Source organism: Petromyzon marinus, chromosome 35, assembly GCF_048934315.1.
Source record: "Petromyzon marinus isolate PM22_M1 ecotype Great Lakes invasive population chromosome 35, UKy_Petmar_22M1.pri1.0, whole genome shotgun sequence".
Classification (NCBI taxonomy): Eukaryota; Metazoa; Chordata; class Hyperoartia; order Petromyzontiformes; family Petromyzontidae; genus Petromyzon; species Petromyzon marinus.
The window spans coordinates 5,340,194-5,359,803 of record NC_133701.1 but is presented as its reverse complement, the minus strand read 5'-3'; the positions used below and the strand labels follow the sequence as shown (position 1 = coordinate 5,359,803).

General features: G+C 53.5%; 1 protein-coding gene across 6 annotated transcripts in view; it reads left to right on the top strand.

Annotated features, from left to right (window-relative positions):
• LOC116948891 (erbin) overlaps window positions 1–19,610 on the top strand; it is a 119,135-nt gene that overhangs the window by 94,105 nt on the left and 5,420 nt on the right. For all 6 annotated transcript variants that reach the window (XM_032966117.2, XM_032966113.2, XM_032966116.2 and 3 more), the window contains 9 exons: window positions 264–456; window positions 6,173–7,373; window positions 9,942–10,202; window positions 15,366–15,599; window positions 16,312–16,452; window positions 16,960–17,076; window positions 17,880–17,984; window positions 18,406–18,498; window positions 19,491–19,565. In XM_032966117.2, coding sequence (XP_032822008.2) covers window positions 264–456; window positions 6,173–7,373; window positions 9,942–10,202; window positions 15,366–15,599; window positions 16,312–16,452; window positions 16,960–17,076; window positions 17,880–17,984; window positions 18,406–18,498; window positions 19,491–19,565 — 2,420 coding nt within the window. The remainder of the gene's footprint in view (window positions 1–263; window positions 457–6,172; window positions 7,374–9,941; window positions 10,203–15,365; window positions 15,600–16,311; window positions 16,453–16,959; window positions 17,077–17,879; window positions 17,985–18,405; window positions 18,499–19,490; window positions 19,566–19,610) is intronic.

Below are 19,610 nucleotides of genomic sequence, written 5' to 3'. Positions count from 1 at the left end.
CTCTGAGCCGGGCGCCTCCGAGGCTCGCACAAACTTTTGTCCGCTCGCCAAATTTTGCGAGTGTTATAAGTTTGCCTACTCTCTGGATGAGTGGTTAGCGTACTGCGCCTAGCTTGGCTACATTCCAGCTCGATGCAACACTACCATGCAACTTTTGAGTTGTGTCGACAGGACGCTTGAGTCTTTCGCGGAATTGCCGCCGTCATTTGACCCACGCTTCCCCCCCCCCACCCCCCGATGCCCCCTTGTCTCGCCGTCTTCAGCCGAGGGGGCCGTGCCTCTCTCAATCGGCCTGGATCTGGACTACAACAGCAACCGCAACAACAGCAACGGCCTGAGCCTCGTGCGTGACCTCCCGCTGCTGCCCCCCCCTGCCGCCGACAGCAACGCTCTTGGTAGCTTCCACCGCCAGGCCCAAGAGAGCCTTCCGGACCAAACCAAAAGCTCTCCGAAAGGGTAAATCCCGCCCCCCCCCCACTCATGGTTATTTATTGTTGTTATTTAACGTGATGCTTGCTGCTAAGATCCTGGGTTTGAATCCAAGCCGAGTGGCCTCTGACTGAACTGGGTTCCCAAGTCTAGTGAGTTGTTGGTCTCAGCCCAGGCACCAACAACTGCAGGCCAAAAAAAAACACCGCGTGAAATTTGGTTTCAGAAACGAAACTTTGATTGCCATGGGGACAGACTTTGCTGTCTGACATTACTATTGTGTGGAGGACTTCACTTGAAGAAATCTCAGAGGTAGCTCCGTGATATCCGCTTTCGTGGGCCGTTCTCATGCCGCCGATAGCACAATCGGGATAAAATTAGAGTTGAAAAAAATCCCAAATAACTTTTCCCTTGAGTCGTGTAAAATGTTATCCGAGTTGATTATTTTGTTTATTTTTGGGAGAATGGTCACAGTGTTACATTCACAGGAATGCGGTGCACAGGGAGGTAAGTCGGGTACATGTATCGGGCGGTACAGCAAGTGGCTTGGTTGTTATCGGGCTGTCTGCCAACGTTAGTTGTTGTTCCCCTCCTACGTGTGGGTTTTCTCCAGGGTGCATTTTATCGTAGCATTTCTCTGCATGTTTACTGTGAACGAAGAAGGGGTTGAAAAAACACGGTAGGTAAAAAAAGATTACACCGGAAGTGAATTGAAATAAAAAATACTTCTGAAAAGAGTTGAAAGAAAAATCTCACGATTAAGAAACGACATTGGCGCACACCGGTGTACATGCACAACTCCGATGAGCACACTTGGCTACGCACGGTGCGAAAGAAGTTCTACATACATACTTTACAAAAAAAATCTCCATTCATTTTACATTAGCATAGCCTTATAACGCAAATATACGTACCAATAAGTCAAATAAATATGTAGTAAATAAAAACCCACGTTAAAAAGCAGTAATTTAAGATATAACATTTTCACTTCAGATGCACGCAGGTTATTTTGACAGCTCACCACGCTGGTCAGTGTGGGGGTTGATGAAGGATGAGGTGCCCAGGACCGGCTTGGGTATCGCTCACCACTGCACATTAGCCACGTCTGGGAATTGAACTCTGATTGCCAGGTTCCATACTGCAGTGTGATAACCACTGTGGGACTGTCAGCTATAACGCACTTCTTCTTTCGCACTGTACGTAGCCAACCATGCTCATCGGAGGTAAATCACACGGACGAGAAATTATGATTCTGACAAAGGAAATGGAATAAAAGCCATGAGTTGCGTTAAAAAAAACGGCGTGGAGAGATGCACGCTGGGAATTTCACTGGGAGACGGAAGCGAGAGAGGGGCACACGGATCGGGGGAACGAGTTCAAATCGGACAAAAGTAGGATGGCCGAGGGATGCCCATCGTGGAGATGGAGCTATGAGATCGGTACACGTTCAGGAGCAAGGTTGATGGCAGAATCATGGGAATTTCAGGGCTGGCATTGATGTGGGGGGAGGCCTTCATTCAGCAGTGGATTGACCGTGGCTGATGAGAGTTTTCTTACAGGCGGTGTTAATGACGAAGATGGTGAGGTTATTTTCTCCTTATCCCGAATTATTTTCCAAACGTTTTCTGTGGCATCGAGCCACGAGACGAATAAGTGCCCTCCCTGAACTCGGTGAGCAAAGTACTGCACGTCATTCGCAAGCAAAACAATTAAAATAGATTGTTGCACCCTGTTGAGAAAGTGGTGGAGCGGTGGCAGAGCGGTTAGCACACTGCAATCCGAACCAGTCCTGGGTGCCGCCCCCCCCAATACCTCCACACCAATCCACGCTGACAAAGCCCCAAGACCGCCACGGAGCCTGGCGAGTCCTCCATCCAGCAGTGGAGCGACAAAGACCTTCAGTTGCTTATTGTCAAAAAGTGTTGGGACTCTCTTGGGATGCTGCCCCCGCGGTGTTATGGTTCTCGCACGCTGGGGTGATGCTATCTCCCGGCACGGCAGTTAACCCTAATCCCCCCACCACTATTCACTCAGTACGATAAATGGGTTCACCGCAGTTCGATCGGCAGGTCGTGTTTGGTGGGGTAAAGTGTGGGTACGTCCGCCGCTGCCAAGACGTCCGGCCAGCGTGTGGAGGAGGAGGCCAACAAAAATACCCCATCTCAAGAGGGGCTTCCTAGAGCTGCTTCTCGCGGGAGGCCCTTCTGCCAGCAGTGACATGAGAAAGCAATTTCAGGGCTGCGCCTCTACCTTCTTTTATGGTCTCTTGCGCTTTGGCGCTCCGGACCCCTCACGCGATCGCCCACCGCGCTCCTTCTTTTCTGGCGAGCGGCCATTGTTGGCGCGTGTACCCCCTCCTCCCCGCGCCCGGTCGCCGTGGCGACGCGTCTGAAAGGGGCCGCCGTGCGGGCAATGTTGCGTGGCGGCGCCGTTTCCGCACCGCCGCCCGCGAGGGACCGACGGCGCTCGCCCGTCCGACCGCCCGACCGTTCGCCCGCTCGCTCGTGGCGAGCCCAGGGATTGGGTTACAGCCGTTTATGGGTCTTGTGGCGGGGCCACGCGGGGACCGCTGACGGCGTTCTTGGGTCGAGATTTTTTCCCGCTTTTTGCGAGGCTCAAAAGGCGGCGTCCCAAGCGGGACGTTGAGGCCCCATGGCATTGACCGCCGGAGAGAGGCACAAGGAGAGAGAAGTGCGCAGAGGAAAACGATCCGTGCAGCCGGCCCCATGCGACCGTGGGACTTTCGGCCTAAAATACGATGGCAGTACACGCACATACTCTTTGGTTCTATTCAGCAAAGTCACGTAGGTACAAAATAAAACAACAAAAATCACGACGTTTCGGCCACAACACAAGCGGCCTTCATCAGGTGAAGGGACCAGCGGACAGGTTGGTCCCTTCACCTGATGAAGGCCGCTTGTGTTGTGGCCGAAACGTCGTGATTTTTGTTGTTTTATTTTTTACCTACGTGACTTTACCGAATAGAACCAAAGAGTATGGATCCTTGCAGTCACGAAAGCTTCAAATCTAGAAAAGTTACACGCACGCCTTGAACCTCCCGACGCGCACGCACATGAGCGTCACCCCCCCCCCCACCACACCCACACAGATAGATTTAGTAATCCATTTCTGTACTGCCAGTAATGGCTTGCACAACCCCCTTGTGTTCCCAGCTCGTCTGTAGTCAACATTGGCTGCTGAGATGTGATTCGGTCTGGTGCATCGAGGGCGATTTGGTCATTATCATTAGCAGCAACAGTAACGGTATCATTGTTATCAGCTGCATCATCATTGTCATCGTCATCTTTGTCGTTATCATTGTCATCAGCAGCAGCGGCGCTTGTTCCTCCTGCATTGCAAAGTATAGGATTGAGTGGTTCCGATGGGCTTATAATAATTGCTTCTGCTGTGTTATTTTTTCCCCCATTTGTTTCTCCACCTGGATTTGCTCAGTTAATCAGGGGCCAAAATCACCAACTTGGAATTTTCTGTGTGCAAAGTAAGGAACCATCCATCTTCATTTCCATTTTTGCTTAAAATGCTTTGAAGTGTAAACGGTGGCGAGGCTTTGCTCATTTTTGGCAAATTTTAAGCCGAGGCATTTTCACTACACCCCCCAACCCACCACCGCCCCCTCACTTGCGTAGACGTTGCCAATCCTGCCGCGTACGTGCAGTGTACGGGGGTCGATCTTGTTTGTAGCCCTCGATGCCCTTACGATTCCCGCCATGCGATTCGTCGCAGTGGCTTGGAGATGTTAACTACCTCGCCAGTATACAGGAGGTCTTGGGTTCGATCCCGACCCTGATGCCTGCTGTATATTTGGAGTTTTCACGTTCTCCCCGTGGTCGCGTGGATTTTTCTCCGGGTCCTCTGTTTTTTCCGCCCACATTTAGAAACATGCGTTTAGGGTATTTGGCTTCTGAAAAAGAGCTATATAGCTAAGTGGGCCTTACCTGGTAAAATAAAATCGTTTAGTTGGCAGAATGAATGGAATTGATTTGACAAGTGGCCGCGTTCCTCATTATTTTATGCTCTTGCCGTGCCAATCCGTGCACGTGAGCACACGCGCGGTGTAGAAGCTCGCACGCCGGTGACGTCCAGCGAGAGTGGTTGAATGAATGATATCGCGTTTCGCGAACTGCACGTTTAACTGGGTTTCAACGCGCCTAATGTGGACTGTCTGGAAATTGCAGGCCGGTCTCGTTTTCACTTTGGCGGCCGGGAACGATTACATCATACGCAGGGGCGGAGCCAGGGGGGGGGGTGACAGGGGTGACATTCTGCGTTATAAGTGTACGACACTCGGTCTGGCGGACTCCGTACAACTGCATTGTCAGAGCGTGTCGCCAACCGATGGCGTCTAGTTCAACAGCCTGACTCTCTAATCATTCTTGAAATAAAAATTTGTTGAACGTCACCCCGGCCTGAAATCCTGGCTCTGCCCTTGATCACACGGCCGGTGGAGTTGTTTTATGTGCAGGGCAGCTAAGGGTTGTTCGTCAGTCTATATGCGTGTGTGTCCACGTGAAGGTCGACTCTGTTTTAAATGAGTACCTGGTGCAGTGTGTAATCGCCACTGCGGAGACGAAGGCGGCCGGGCATGGTGTTGGCTAACCCCCACCCCCTCGTGTGCCGTGCCGTCCTTCATAAGTGCTACTCACTAACAGCACTTGCCCCAAACAGTCTGTTAAAGGCTATACAGGGGGGGATCTTTGTCTTGGTTAGCTGACAGCAGTTAACCGAACAGCTCAGCAGATTTGTAATGACTTCTTGGTGTTTTTTTTAAGTAATGAACAAGACGTCAGCACTTGAGCAAGATTCCTAATCGTTGTTTTTTTAATTGGCAATCAAAAACATTTATATTTTCAACATGTGCACCCCACCCCACGCCCTCCCGCACCCCACCCCACCCCATTCAACACTTACAAAACCTTCACTGTAGTCACTATTCCAAGGACATTCACCTAATAAGTGGGCCTGAGTTGCAATTTGCAAAGCCCATGAAATGCTCTTAATTTGGATGAACCCCAGCTTGATTGCCGTGCAACGGACATTTCCGACGAGCAGAGCGCGTGGCCCCTGAGCGTGGAGTTGTGAAAGTAGCGTGGAGTTGTGAACGTAGCTTGCACGAAGAGTCCTCTGATGCACCGCCCTGTGAAAAAGTTTGAACGGATATCTCGTCTCAGTGCATGTTACGGGCATCTCAATCGATTACAGAAGCCTGGCGTTCCGTTTGTCCGTCTGTCTTTTTGTCCGTTGTCCGTTGGCCCGTCAACTAAATGATGAAACTTCCACAAAAAATGTTTTCACCTCCCCCCCCCCCCCCAAAAAAATTTCTGTAGGCATATCGACTTGTACACCGTACATACAATAGAGCCCAGATGTATTTGTAGGCAGGAGCTAGAAAATAAGGCAGCTATAGGCCGGTGATATTTTAGTTAGTAGAAATAAGGAGAGGGAAAAAAACTATTCCGGTTTACGCCATTTAGTAGATCTCTGCGGTAGTGCTGCACAGCGCTCTGGTTTGTCAAGCGTGTTGCTCGGTGTGTTGTCCGACGTTTCGCTCCATGTGCTCAAGAAGTGCGACACAGTGTTGGATGACACGCACGGTACAACCCGAAAGCACATCGGATGATGCCGGTTTTGTAATGGTTGTCTTGACGATAGCCTCGTCATCATTACGGCAATGCCTTCATCCTCCGTTCGTGACTCCCCCCCTACCCTCTGTTCGCGGCGTCAGGATCTCTGCTCAGTCGGCGGCGGCGGAAGCCGTGGGCGGCGCAGTGAAGGTGAACGGCACGCCGGGCGGCTCGGGGCGGCCCACCGTGCCTGCAAAACCCAGCGTCCTCTACTCCGCCAAAACCGAGAGCGTGGCGCTGACACAGAGCAAGGCGGCCGTTCCCACACCGCCGAGCGAGTCTCTCCGGCACGACGAAGCTGACGATCCGGCCTTCCTTCCCCCTCCGCTCGGGGCCTTCGAGCGGCAACAACCAGACGCGGGCACCGCGCCGGAACGGCGGGTGACCGCCGCGGAATATTCGTCGGCAGTGGTGACTGCGGCAAGCGTGGTGACGATGCCCCCCTCGGAGCGGAGCGAAGCCGGGACTCTGGTTGTCGCGACGGCAGAGTACGAGCGCTCGCGGGAGCCTCCACATCCGAGCGCGGCGCGCGTGCCGCTACCCGCCCTGGCCCGGTCGAACAGCGCCAACGCGGCAGAAACCGTGCCGCAGGGGGGGGGGTCCCTGACCGCGGGGACGGCGGCATCGGCGGCATCGGCGGAGAACGCGGCGGACGTGGGCATCCCCCGCAGCCTCTCGGCTCCGCTGCTGGACGAGGAGCAAGGCGGTCGCGCCGCCCCGCCGACCGTGCCCGCCAAGCACGTGATCTACCACTTCGACAGCGACTTCAGCCCTCGCTCGCAGCGCGGCCAAGCGTTGGCGGCGCAGCAGCAGCAGTACGGGCACGGCACTCACGATCGCTACGCGCAGCAACAGCAGCAGCAGCAGCAGCAGCCGCCAAGGCCGGTCGGCGACACGCAGTTCATATTCACGAGCCGGCACAGCTCGGCCTCCTCGCTCCCACGAACGCCGGGCAGCAGCGGAGGCGGGCAGCAGTTTGGCTACCGCTGCGTGGACGTGCCGCCGGGCGACTGTGCAGATTACGGCTACGTGCAGGGGCAGCAGCAGCAGCAGCAGCGTCAGCGTGGTGGCGGCCTGGATCGGCAGGGCAGCGTGACGTCGACGGGAAGCGACGCGTCCGGGGCGACGGGCTACTCGTACCAGGGCTACGCCAGAGGCATGCCACACAGCGAGAGCGACTACATGAGCCCGCGGGACGTCGCCGCCATGAGCCGCGGCGGCGCGCCCTACGGCTTTGCCGCGCCCGCCGGGCGGCCCGTGTCGGCACGGAGTTACACGCTCGACTCGGGCTTCTACACGCAGGTGGGTCCGGCGGTGCCGAACTGCGGTGACCGGGGGGCATTGTTACCGGCGGTGGGGTTGGTGCGGGGGAGTTGGGTTTTAGCGTCGCTTTTATTGCGGACGAATTGTTTGTCCGCTCTTTTGTGTTGGATTTTCGTCGGGTTACATGGATAAAGGTGCAGCCCTGCAATTTCCGGCTCACGCCACTTCCGGCGAAAGGGCCTGCGCTCAAGGGAGCTCGAGAGAAAACCGTATTTTTCGACGGGTTAGTGTAGCTATACATCTAGGAGTTGAGAGTACCCACATTTACCCCACCAGGCACGACCCACCGATTGACTGACTAACTTTGTTGTACACATTTAGTTGGAGCGTCCCAAGCTGCTCCGACACAAGGTGAAAGTGGTTTACTTTCTCTTTTGGTTTTTAAAGAAAGCTTTGTTTGACAGCCCGGTACGCACAGCTTGGGTGTGTGTGTGTGTATGCATACAAGGTAAAAAAATGAATTTTTTTGGGATTATGCCTTTTGAAGCTCTAAGCGTGAGGGATTAGAACATTTCATTCTGGTTGAGCTTGGTTTGTGTGTGGATGGGAGACTGCCTGGGATTGCCATGTTTGGTGGAGGCTTTGGGTTGGGAGTTGACCGGGAGATGGCCGTGTGGCTATGAATTGAATCGGACACTCGTGTATGTGGGGTCTTTCCTCCGGGTACACCGGATTCCTCCAACGTCAAGCTAGACAGCCTTGAAATGTAATCTGCCAAACATCCCAATGCAGTGCCCTCATAAAAAAAGATTTGCCTCTAGGTGAGGCTTTTCTGGATGAATAAATTACATAATTATACCAATGATTATTATTTTATGACGTTTTACGCATTCAATTTCACATGACACCCAATTACAGCTGCTTCATAATCCTTTTAAAATCTTCACTTCCCCATTTATTGAGCTGAGAAAAAAAGTCATTCGAATTCCACTGCGATACTCCCTGCACATCCTGCTGGGCGAATAATTGATGTCGTTAAATTATCGCCATGAGGAAATCGGGCGAAGCCGCAGGGCATTTGGGGACGACGCGGTCACGTCGCACGGGGAGGGGGGGAGCGGGCACGGAGGCGCCCCGAGGACACGCCGCGCTCGCTTGGGCTTCGGAAGATCAAGGCTTGAAAGGCTCTCGAGCCGTCACGGCATTCGTGGGAAATGCCGGCACCAGGAGGAGAGAGGTGCAGCCACGTGGGGGTCCCACACAGGAATGCGCCCTGCTCACCGCAGCGCCGCGTCTGCTCACCGGCGTTCGTGCGGCGGACGTGTCCCGCAAAATTTGAGACTGTGCGGGAGTGTGTACGTGTGTGTGTGTGTTGAACTTCTTTCGCACCGTACGTGCTAATCGGAGGTGCGGGGTGTAGTAGTAGGGGTAGTGGCAGTGTGGGTGGTGGCGGGGTGTTGAGAGGCACAGGGCGGAGGCCAGGACCAGGTGACCAGCCGGTCAGACTTCTTGCGGCCGCCCCCCGCCCCCGACCACCTCGCCCGCGTATGTCGTCCCGGAAGTACGCGGCGTACTTCCGGGACGACATTTTGTTGGGGCCGTACCTCTCCGTGTGGTTTGACCGTGCGAGTTAATGGCGGGGGGCGGGGGGGTGCGAGAGAGGCTCGCCGTCAAATGGGGCGACACAACAACGGCAGTGTTTCTAGAGTGGGGAGAATAAAAGCGCCCCTTGTTCGCCGTAAGGAACTTGAGTAAGGGAAACACTGGTACATTAAGGAAAAACACAAAGTAGGAGTTTTAACCTCTCAGAGTCGGTGCTCTGAGTGTTGATACGATTCTTGTAGGTGTAGAGCAAGTGACCGGGTTCTCACTGATTATTCAAGTTCATTGTTTGCTTGATTAATAATGAGTCTGAAGACACATTTGTCAGCAGGGTCCTGCTTGGGGAAGGTTTGGCAAAATATAATTTGTGGGACGTTTGGCTTCATGCAGGATGCAACTTCAAATAGCAACTCTCTATGCAGAGGACCGCAGAGCTTTGGGGAGAATTTGGTGCCGGCTTACTGCGTGGCTGCCCTTCCGCTCATCTGTGGTTCGTCGCGCCCCTGAGTCGTTTTGTCTCTTCGAGAGCGGACGAATATTATGCACGTTACATTTTGATTTAAAGCTTTCGTGACTGCAGGGATTCATATTCTTGGGTCTTTCAGTGAAGTCACGTAGAAGGGAAACAATAAAATAATTAAAAAATAAAAATATTTTATTGTTTCTCTTCTACATGACTTTACCGAAAGAACCAAGACTATTATGCACGTTACCAGTTAAAATCATTATTATCATCATTATAACTGGCAAAACCAGGAGAAGATGAATCGCATGTACAATGGGATGACACTGAAAGCTCTACACAGCCGGATCAGCCAACCTGCTTATTACACGACCAATGTCTGGCCACCTTGCATCCCAAGTCTCCGATGCTCGGCATTCCGAGGAACAATTCCCGGCGTCATGGCAGCGTCGACGCACACTCGGCACCGTCGTCGCCATCGCTAACGATCTCTCCGTCTCGCCCCCTGGCCCTCCGCCCCCCCCCCCCCCCCCCGGATCCAGGCCCACGGGCAGGGTGGCCGCCCCCAGTCGGCACGCCCGGGTCCCCAACATCTCGCGGTGGGCGGCCGTGAGCGTGCCCCCTCGGACGTCGACCCCCGCGCGGTGGGGATGGCGGGCCCCGGCGGAGGGTCCGGGGCCCGCGCCCGCTCGGAGTACTCCTTGCTGGCGGGGGCCTCCGGCGCCTCGGAGGCCCGCACACCACCCCCCGCGGACTGGCGCGAGCAGCTGTTGCGGCACGTGGAGAACCGCATGCTGGAGAAGGTGCGCGTGTGTGTGTGTGCGCGTGTGTGCGCGTGTGTGTGCGTGTGTGTGTGCGCGTGTGTGCTTGTGCACCTGGCCTGGCACAGGCGCCGCGGTGACGTCACCGTCACTTAGTAGCGAATGGCGCGTATTGGTATTGGTGCACGCATATGAACGTGTGCATGTCCCGTGTGTGTCTTGTGTGGTGCTGGCCACCAACCCCCCCTCGTTTTACCGTTCCGGCCTTCGTAGGTGCTCACGAACTGTACTCTTGTCCCAACAATCTGTTAAGCCTACACGGGGGGACCTTGTCTTGTGTGGGGGGGCGGTGGTGCAGCGGTTTGTGCCCTGCGCTGCGACCAACCCGGCGACCCAAATTCGATTACCACAACATCGGCGACGAGTATCTGAATTGGTCCTGGGCCTCCCCTAAGTCGACTTTGCCTCAAGTGAGGTACCCGGCGTGGTGTGTAAACATCGCCGCTTGCGAGACAACGGCGGCCGGGCGTAGTGCTGGCCATCAACCCCCTCGTGTGCCGTGGCGACCTTCATAGGTGCTGCTCGTGAACAGCAATTGCCTGAACAGCCGGTTAAGGCTATACAGTGGGTATTTGTCTTTGTGTCTTGTGTGTCGTCTCTTTGTTGGTGTGTGTCTTTGTTGGAGTTGGCCTCGGATGACACGTCCGCACGTTTATTTAATTGATTTTTGAAATGCGGTGGCAGTGGTTCAATTAGCGCTTCGACCATTGGATCATCATCGCGCACTGCCTTCCAGTCAATCAATCTGATGCATGCAGGTGGATTAATTGATTATTGTAATATGAAGGAAGTGTGTGCGATAAGGATGATGATGATGCACTAGTACTGGGTTCCCACAGATCAATTCTGTGGGGGAAGCTGCACTGACTGTGAGCCTCCGTCAGGCAGATAAAGCGGTGATGAGCGCATTCCGGTTTCTCAGTGGGTCTTTTGTGAGTCTTTGGGTCCCTTATCATGAGTGAACGGGGATCGCTGAAAAAACGGGGATCGCTGAAAAAAAACACTCATGACGAATCATCCACCACCAAGCACGTTCCAGTTTCTCGAAGAATACACCCGCACACTTAGCCTTAAACTCAAACCCCAGTTTCTGTAGCCTCCTCAAGCTTTAGCCACGGGCCACCACTGGTCTCAAAACCACACTGCGAGTGCCCACACCCACCCAGAGTCCTCGCGATTGCGAACGTGTGTGACTCGGTCCCTTTAATCTTTTTCAGTTCCTCATTGAAACCCACGCGGCCGCGTCATAAATGAACCCGGGCGACCTCCGTCAGCGGACATGGCGGAGGGTGGGGGGGGTTGTGGCACTCGTTACCTACGGCGGTTAAACATTGCCGGTGGCTGCGTTCCGCCGCCAGAGTGAGCCTCGGGCTCATTCGTCGCAGGGAACGTTTAGCGGCGCAAGCGACACCCCGGGATTTCTGAACCGTCGTCGGTGCGACATACCGGGCGGCGAATGTTGGGGGGGGGGGATGTAGTTCGAGACGAATGCATAGTGGAGGACTTGCAAATAATGCTTTTGCCGCGCAGTGACGTGTGTAGTTAACGCAGAATTGAAGCCTTGGAAGGTGGAATCTATTTGGTTTTTGATAATCTTAACACCTGTTTTATTGCCTATTCTTATTTTTCATCATATTGGACACTGGCAAAAATGTCCCATAGACATGTTAAAATGTGTCCACATGTGACCACACCATCTCATCTCAAGATGTGACCACATCATCTCATCTCAAGATGTGACCACATCACATCTCAAGATGATGTGCAAATAAGGGATTGTGCCCCTCTAGATATCTATAGAAAGGGGGGTGGGTGGCTGGGATTTATTTAATTACTGTAGGGATTGAGGAGTATAATTTTACAGGGCAGAGAGGGATTTAAGCAGTTGGCATGGTGGAAATATGAAGACCCTTCATAGTGACAGTCACGTGCAGAAGAGATCATTCAATTCTTAAGCCTGTAATTTAACCGGTGGACCGATGGAGCATCATGAGGATGGGAAAATAAAATTTGGCAATCGACTCCGTGCTAGGTTTGGAGTTTAGTGGAGCACGTCCACGCGACTGCAGTTTTGGCGCTCGCCAACTGTCGGGCTCTCTCTGCCGTCAAGCTCGCTGCCGTGGCCAAGGCTGTGACGGCAAGGGTAGTACGTCCGTGGAACTTCTTTTGCACCGTACGTAGCCAACCGTGCTGATCGGAGGTGCGGCGCAGTGTACAGAACCGCTCTATCAAGGTCACCGTTAGCGGTAAGCCACGGCAAACCGACGCCCGCGCCCCTATCAATTGTCAACCCGGCGACTCGATGGCAATTAGCGGCGGTCCGCGAGACGTTGAAAGGGTTGCACGTACGTACGTTGAACTTCTTTCGCACTGTACGTAGCAAACTGTGCTAAGAGCAGGTTGCGGGGGAAGGACAACAAACTAAAACACAAGAAGCAGTTCTAAAGAAACGAGTTGATGATTTAAAAGTGCGCAGCTCCAGTGGCTTCCTAATATCGGAAGGAAGAGCGTTCCAGACGGCCGCAGAAGCGCACCTGAAAGCGCGCGATGCGGTGACCGTCCTCGTTCGATGGTTAGCCAAAAGCCGCTGCTGTGAGGATGACCGGAGTTCGCCTGATGATGGTTTATATGGTCCTCGACGAGATCAGCAAGGTTTTGCGATTCATTTGCGGCAAGCACTTGAATGCGAGCGGGGTGGGGGGTTGGCGCTGTGTTTCCAGCTGTGTGTTTGCACGCTGGAACACACACACACACACACCACGCCCTCCCTCTCTCGCTTGCATCGACCGCCACCTAGTGCCCCGTCGCGTGCGCACGCACGCACGAGGTGCGGCGGTTCAATCGTTTGTTTGTCGACTCTGAATTAGAATATTTATTCATACTGGAGGAATCCGATGAGCTATGTAGCTCTTTTTCACAGATGGTCCAGTCGGGGCGGGTTAGAACGTTACTATGTCAAGTAGGGGTGGGTCAAAACGACTCTGAGAACCTGGTGAGACCTGGGTTACAAAGCAAACACGATATTAATGTAAAACATATATAAAGGCGAGTATAATACAAAGTAAAAATGTTGTTGGGGCAAGTGCTGTCTATCAGCGAGCACCTATTAATGACCCACAGCATACAGAGCGTCGGTACGGCCAGCATCACATTCAACCGCCTTTGTCTCCCCATTGCGAGATGTTGACATTCCGCATCTGGTGCCACATTTATGGCTTGGCACTGAACTGCAACAACAACCGCCAATCGCCACTAAGTGGCGATGACGTCACCACGGCGCATGTGCCAGGCGAAGTGCACTTTGAGGCCGTCACGTTAAGTGTAGTGGGCTTGCTGTCAGGAGGTCATGGGACAGACCCGGGTGCCATGAATTAATTCCACACAGAGCCAAAGATTCCCCGTATGGCCTAAATAGACTGTTGGGGCAAGTGCTGTTAGCGAGCACCTATGAAGGCCAGCACGCCACACGAGAGGGGATGGGTGGCAAGCACCTCGCCGGCCGGATTTATCTCCCTCATAGCGATGTTTACACGCTGCACCAGGTGCTCATTTGAGGCTGAGTCAACATACAGGAGGCCCAGGACCGGTTCGGCTCATTGTCACTGGTTTTGGCCGTGAGCGGGAATCGAACTCAGGTCGCCGGTTTCGGTGCGCAGCGCGCGAACCGCTACGCCATCGCTCCCCCCACACACGCGCACACATACACAAACGCACGCAACACCCATCATTGTCCCGCCAGGCTCCATCGATCACACTGTCAGCCATGCTTCACCCCACTCACCGCCAAGAGCACATCCCAGCCACACCCCTCCCTCTCATGCTCTCTCCCCCTCCCGGTCGTTACGACCACACCGGAATAACGAAGCAGGGCGATTGTTGTGGCTACCTTGACCTAGATATAAATAAAATATATAAATGTTTTTTATAGGAATACTGCAAAATGTATCATCCAGTTACACCATTACATAGTTCCATGTCTCTGCTTGAAGAGATGTATGTCCCAATGGGCTCCCATCTGGCTCTGTTGAGTTCACGTGTCTTTGCTTCTGTGTACTCGGGTGTGGTGCTGGCCTTCAGATGCGCTCGCTAACAGCACTTGCCCCAGCAGTCTGTTATGGCTATATGGGGGCTCTTTGTCTGGTCTGTGTGCTCCCCAATTGAAAAGTGGGGATGCAAACAGGTGGTTAATCTGCCAGTCGACTCTTGTCAGTTAACCCCTAACACCTGGGTCTGTCTCGTGACCTCCTGCCAGCAGCAGAGAGACTTCGACACTTCACGTGACGGCCTCGGCGCCGCACATAGCCTGGCACAAGCGCTGCGGTGACGCCATCCGTCACTTTGTGTCGAATGGCGGCCGTGTTTGTAATTCGCTGTCAGTCGCTGCTCGGCTACTGCCAAGGAAGGTGAAGTCGCGAAGTCATCTCGTGACGTGGCTGCGGTTTTTTTCGAAGCTGTCGCTAAATAAAGCTGTAAATTCTTCAGGCTAGCAAGAATGTCGTGCTTCAAAAGAGCACGGAGTGTTTCAGTATAATTGGCAAAGCACTGCTCTTCGCATTTGCGCGATGGACATTCCGTGGAATTGGATTAACAATGATTTGAGCTTGTGTCCCAGGGTGGAAAGTAATGGCTCAAAAATGTCCAATTATGGACAATAATCGTACGTGCCACTGTAATGATGACATTGGATATGCTGCTGATGACGATGATGATCCACCGTTCGTTATTAACTCGATCCAAAAGTACCATGCGCCTCATGCGTGTACCTTTACAAGCGCATCTGCGCCATCTGCGACGTGACCCGCTCGTCAGCGGTGCTGCCAGCCAATCGGAGGAGGCCCTACGCCAAAATAATGTTTTTGCGTGCGTTGCCACCCGACGACAAACGTTACATTCTGGACAATCTGATGTAATCAAGTTAATGGATCTTAATATATATTTATAAAAGGATCTGGGTTTCAGCTGATAATTTGGTGCCACCCCTATTATTATTATTATTGGTGAATCCAGGGCCCCTTGAGCTGCTTGGGTGGTGACCTAAACGTTCACGTGGTTTGCTCGTGCCTAGCGCCACCAACCGCCGCTCGTCCTTCACATCATCCGTTCCCCGCCCTCATGCCGCTGTTTTTCTCTGCTGCGCTTCTCCAGGGTTCTCCGGGGATGCCAGGCAGCCCCTTCGACCCAAGCGGTGGCGGCCCCCCGCGCGGGTGGGGCACGGTTGGCCGCGGCGACGGCGGGGGCGGCGGTGGAGGTGGTGGCGGAGGTGGTGGTGGCGGAGGGGCGGCCAACTGGGCCACGATGGGCCGCCCCAGTGGCGGAGGTCACATGACGGTGGACGGACCGGCCTACGGAGCGCGACAAGCCGCACGCGACTACAACCGGGTGAGTGCGGTGGCCGTGGTGGTGGCGGTGGTGGCACAAAGCCCGTGGGCCCGCTCTGGTCGAGGCAAAGTTCGGATGGATCGCATAGAGATTTGTCTAGGCTTAGGTATGTTCTTAGAAAAGTTGGCAACGTGTCTTGTTAAGATAATCAGGGTCCGCTGAAGCTGCACTGTCTTAGGGGCCAAACATCCCAATTCTTTTCTTGCGTATTGCAATTTGTTCAGGGGCTAAATGTCGATGTTGAGGGCTGCTAGCCACGAGAGGGCTTCAGGAGAGACAGAGAGTGTAGTTTTGCTCTTCCTCCGCTGAAGGCGCGCAGACCACATTGGTTGACTCTACAGTCCGTAGTTTGGGTGGCATGGCCAACATTCCAATGAAAGAACCACATGAAAAAGCCTGCAGGCCCAGTCATGTTTTCCTGGGAAAACAAAGGGTTTTTTATATTTATATTTTTAAATATATAAATTGGCTGAAAATAATTGGATTATTTCCATTCGTGTGGATGCGGTTGAATGACCAGCGCAGTGGTCAGCTAAGTGTGTGCTCCGAACCCAGGCACCATAATTTCGATTCCCAACCACGTCCAATATTGGCGGTGAGTGAGCGACATCTGAACTGTTCCTGAACCCTTCTGCCTTCGCCAACTCACGCTGACCGACATGGCGAAGTTCGTCGGGCTTGTAACCCAGAATGTCTCGTCGGTCACGTGCAGTTCCCATCCCAGCCGCTGCTCGGTGGCCCCGTGGGAGGATGCGAAGACTCGTTCGGTGCCGGGCGACCTGGGGATCCCGGGTTCACCGGGGTCACCGGGACCCTGAGCCGCAAGGACGTCCCGCCGGAGACGCTCAAACCGGTACGGCGCATCACACCATGTCGTTGTGCCACATCACGGAAACCCACAAAGACGGCCACCGCATCGCGCGCTTTCAGACGCGCTTCTGCGGCCGTCTGGAACATTCAGAAAGCCACTGGAGAGCTATGCACTCTTAAATCATCTAGATTCACAAACTCATTTCTTTAGAAGTACTTTTTTTTTTGTTCAGTTTGTTTGTCCTTCCCCCCCCCGCACCTCCGACCAGCACGGTTGGCTATATATGTGTGAAAAAAGTTCAACATACATTCATATGTGGTGTGACAGAGCATGGTGTGTATATTTGTTGAACTTCTTTGTAACGTACGTCACATCACGTCGGCGTCGCGCCACAATTCACGCGTCAAGCCGTGCCGCGCCACACCACACTGTGCCATACCACGGCGTGACACGACGCAAAGTGGCACACCGCGCCGCCGGCTGGGCATAGGCAAATCTGTTCTCTCTCTCTCCCCCTCGCCCGTTGCCCGGCTTGTGCCGGTGGTGCAGCTCTCCTTACCCAACGGGGCGCCCTACCGAGGCCCGTCGTCCTCTCAGATGGTTCGCCACCCGTCCCGCGAGGAGCTCATCGACTTCCTGGTGCAGAGGCAGACCATGCGCACGCCGGTACGCGCGCTCGATCCGACACTCGCTCACTCCCAACGCCAGCTGGCTTCAACGGCCGCTGGATGCAACACCCGCTGGCTCGTTCGCACACTCGCGCACGCGCTCATTCACTTGCTCGCACACTTGCATGCTCGCTCGCATTCTCACGCTGTTCTTTGCACACTCGCTCACACTCTCCACACTCGCTCGCTCATCTGTGCACACACACGCTTCCTCACTCCCTCATATGCTGACTGTAACTTAAGTTGTAATTGTACTATGATCACTCGAGTTGTAGTCTGCCTGAGCTGATTGCGCGACAGGGAATGTATTATTTAACATCGATTTATGTTTGTGCGGTACTTTCGATTTCAGTTGTTTTTTATTTCAATTTCTATTTGCGTCATAGCGCTACCTTTATACTTTTGTTGCCTTTATCATGTTGGTGACCCAGATTACTTTTATGAGACTAACCCTAGTCTCTTGAGTTCTCAGCTGGTTTAAACAAGAATAAACTCACAACTTGAACTTACGCACCTACCCACTCGCACGCACACTCGCTCGCCCACTCGCTCACCCGAAGAGGCTGATGCCGTCTCAAGCAAGTGTGATTTGCTTGCCTTATTTTTTTGTGATTTTCTTACCTCTTCCCTACACTTACCACTCCTGTCGTTGTCTTCCTTCTGTGTTTTGTAATTTTCTAACCCGCCCCCCTACAGGGGGACGATGCGTGAAAAAAGAGCTTGATAGCTCATTGGATTTCTTCAGGATAAATAAAGATTCTGATGATTCTGTTGCCCCCCCGGTTGCTGTGACCGCTGCAGACGCAAGGCCTGCAGGTGCCTCACAGGGTTCCCAGCAACCCGCACTCCAACGGCTACCACACGGAACACGTGGCGGCGCGGCGGCCAGAGGGATACGCGGAGGAGGCACGGCGGCATTTCCACTCGGCTCGCACGCGGCCACTTTAGGCTTCGCCGTTGTTTTGACGTTCGTTCAACGTCCGTCGTTCAACGTCCGTCGTTCAACGTCCGTCGTTCAACGTCCGTCGTTTTAAACTCGGGCGCCTGAAGCATTTTATGCACCAGCTCTGTCTGTCTATCCGTCTGTAACGGAGGCACATGGTAACTCACGAAGACGATGCGTTGTAAATAAAGTTGTAGTGTAAAGCTGCGTTGCTGTTAGGGGACCTGCGCTCGTGAAATCGGCCGCATTGATTAAAAAAAACCCCATAAATTATACAACCTGCTGTGGCCTTTAGTCTAATGTTTTTTATGGAGTCATCACGTTTTTCCCCGCAAGTGTTTTTAGTTATTTCTCCTTTGAATAAATGAACAAATGTCGCTGCAGGTGGTGGTGCTCATCGAGAAGAACCCGGGCCTGGGATTCAGCATCTCTGGGGGCGTCGGAGGGCAGTCTGGCCCCTTCAGCCCTTCCAACATGGTACGCTCCGCCCCCTAAAAACATCCCTACGAGTTGCCCACTGGTAGCGGGGGGGGGGGGGGAACCAGTGAGAGATAAGCGGAAAATTTGTAAAAAGTGTGCAAACTAAATTATATTTTTTTCTCATTAATGTCAACACCCATCTTATTAGTTGGGGTCTTTACTACTTTCTCGAAACACAAGTGCGGTATTGCCCCACTCAATCTCAAAACTTGACAGTGGGTGGTGATAGTTATGATGAAACACTGTGCAAACTCACTTTGTAGCCGAATGAGAGCCCGTTGCTGAGATAAGTTTCCGTTATAATGGAGACCTTGTTTACAAAAGCAAACAATTAGGAATGGCGTTAGTCGATGCCCTGGTGGCTTAGGGGTCAATGAGCGCATGGGTTTGAATCCGGGCTAAGGTCGCACTCATTACAAACAAAGCGCTTGCCGCAAATGAACCACGATACCTTGCTGATCTCAAGGAGCAGAAACCATAGCGCGTAGTCCGATCATCCTCGAATGGTGGTTGTTGTTGTTGGTGATGGTGATTGTTGTTGTTGGTGGTGATGGTGGTTGTTGTTGTTGGTGGTGATGATGGTTGGGAGCAGTAGTGGAGCGGTTAGCGCGCTGAATACGCGGACCCGAGTTCAATTCCCGCTCATGGCCAACACCAGTGACGATTATCTGAACTGGTCCGGGACCTCCCCTAGGTCAACTCAGCCTCAAATGATAGCTGGTGCGGTTTGTAAACATTGCCACTCGGGAGACAAAGGTTGTGGTGCTGGCCACCCACCGCTTTCGTGTGCCGTGCCGGCCTTCATAGGTTGCCCGCTAACTAACGGCACTTGCCCCCAACAGTCTGTTAATAGGCTGTACGGGTGGGTCTTTTTCTTTGTCCTTGGTGGTGATGGCCACAACAATGGTTTTGATGATGGCGCCTGATGCTGGGGTGGCGGCAACAGGCTGATTGTCCTCTCGGTGTCACCTCCCGCGACCCTCATCCAGGGCATATTCGTGACGCGAGTGCAGCCCGACGGCCCTGCCGCCTCCCTGCTTCGTCCAGGGGACAGGATCGTGAAGGTGAGATTGTGGAGCAACTCGACACGTCCGTCGGCATCGAGCAGG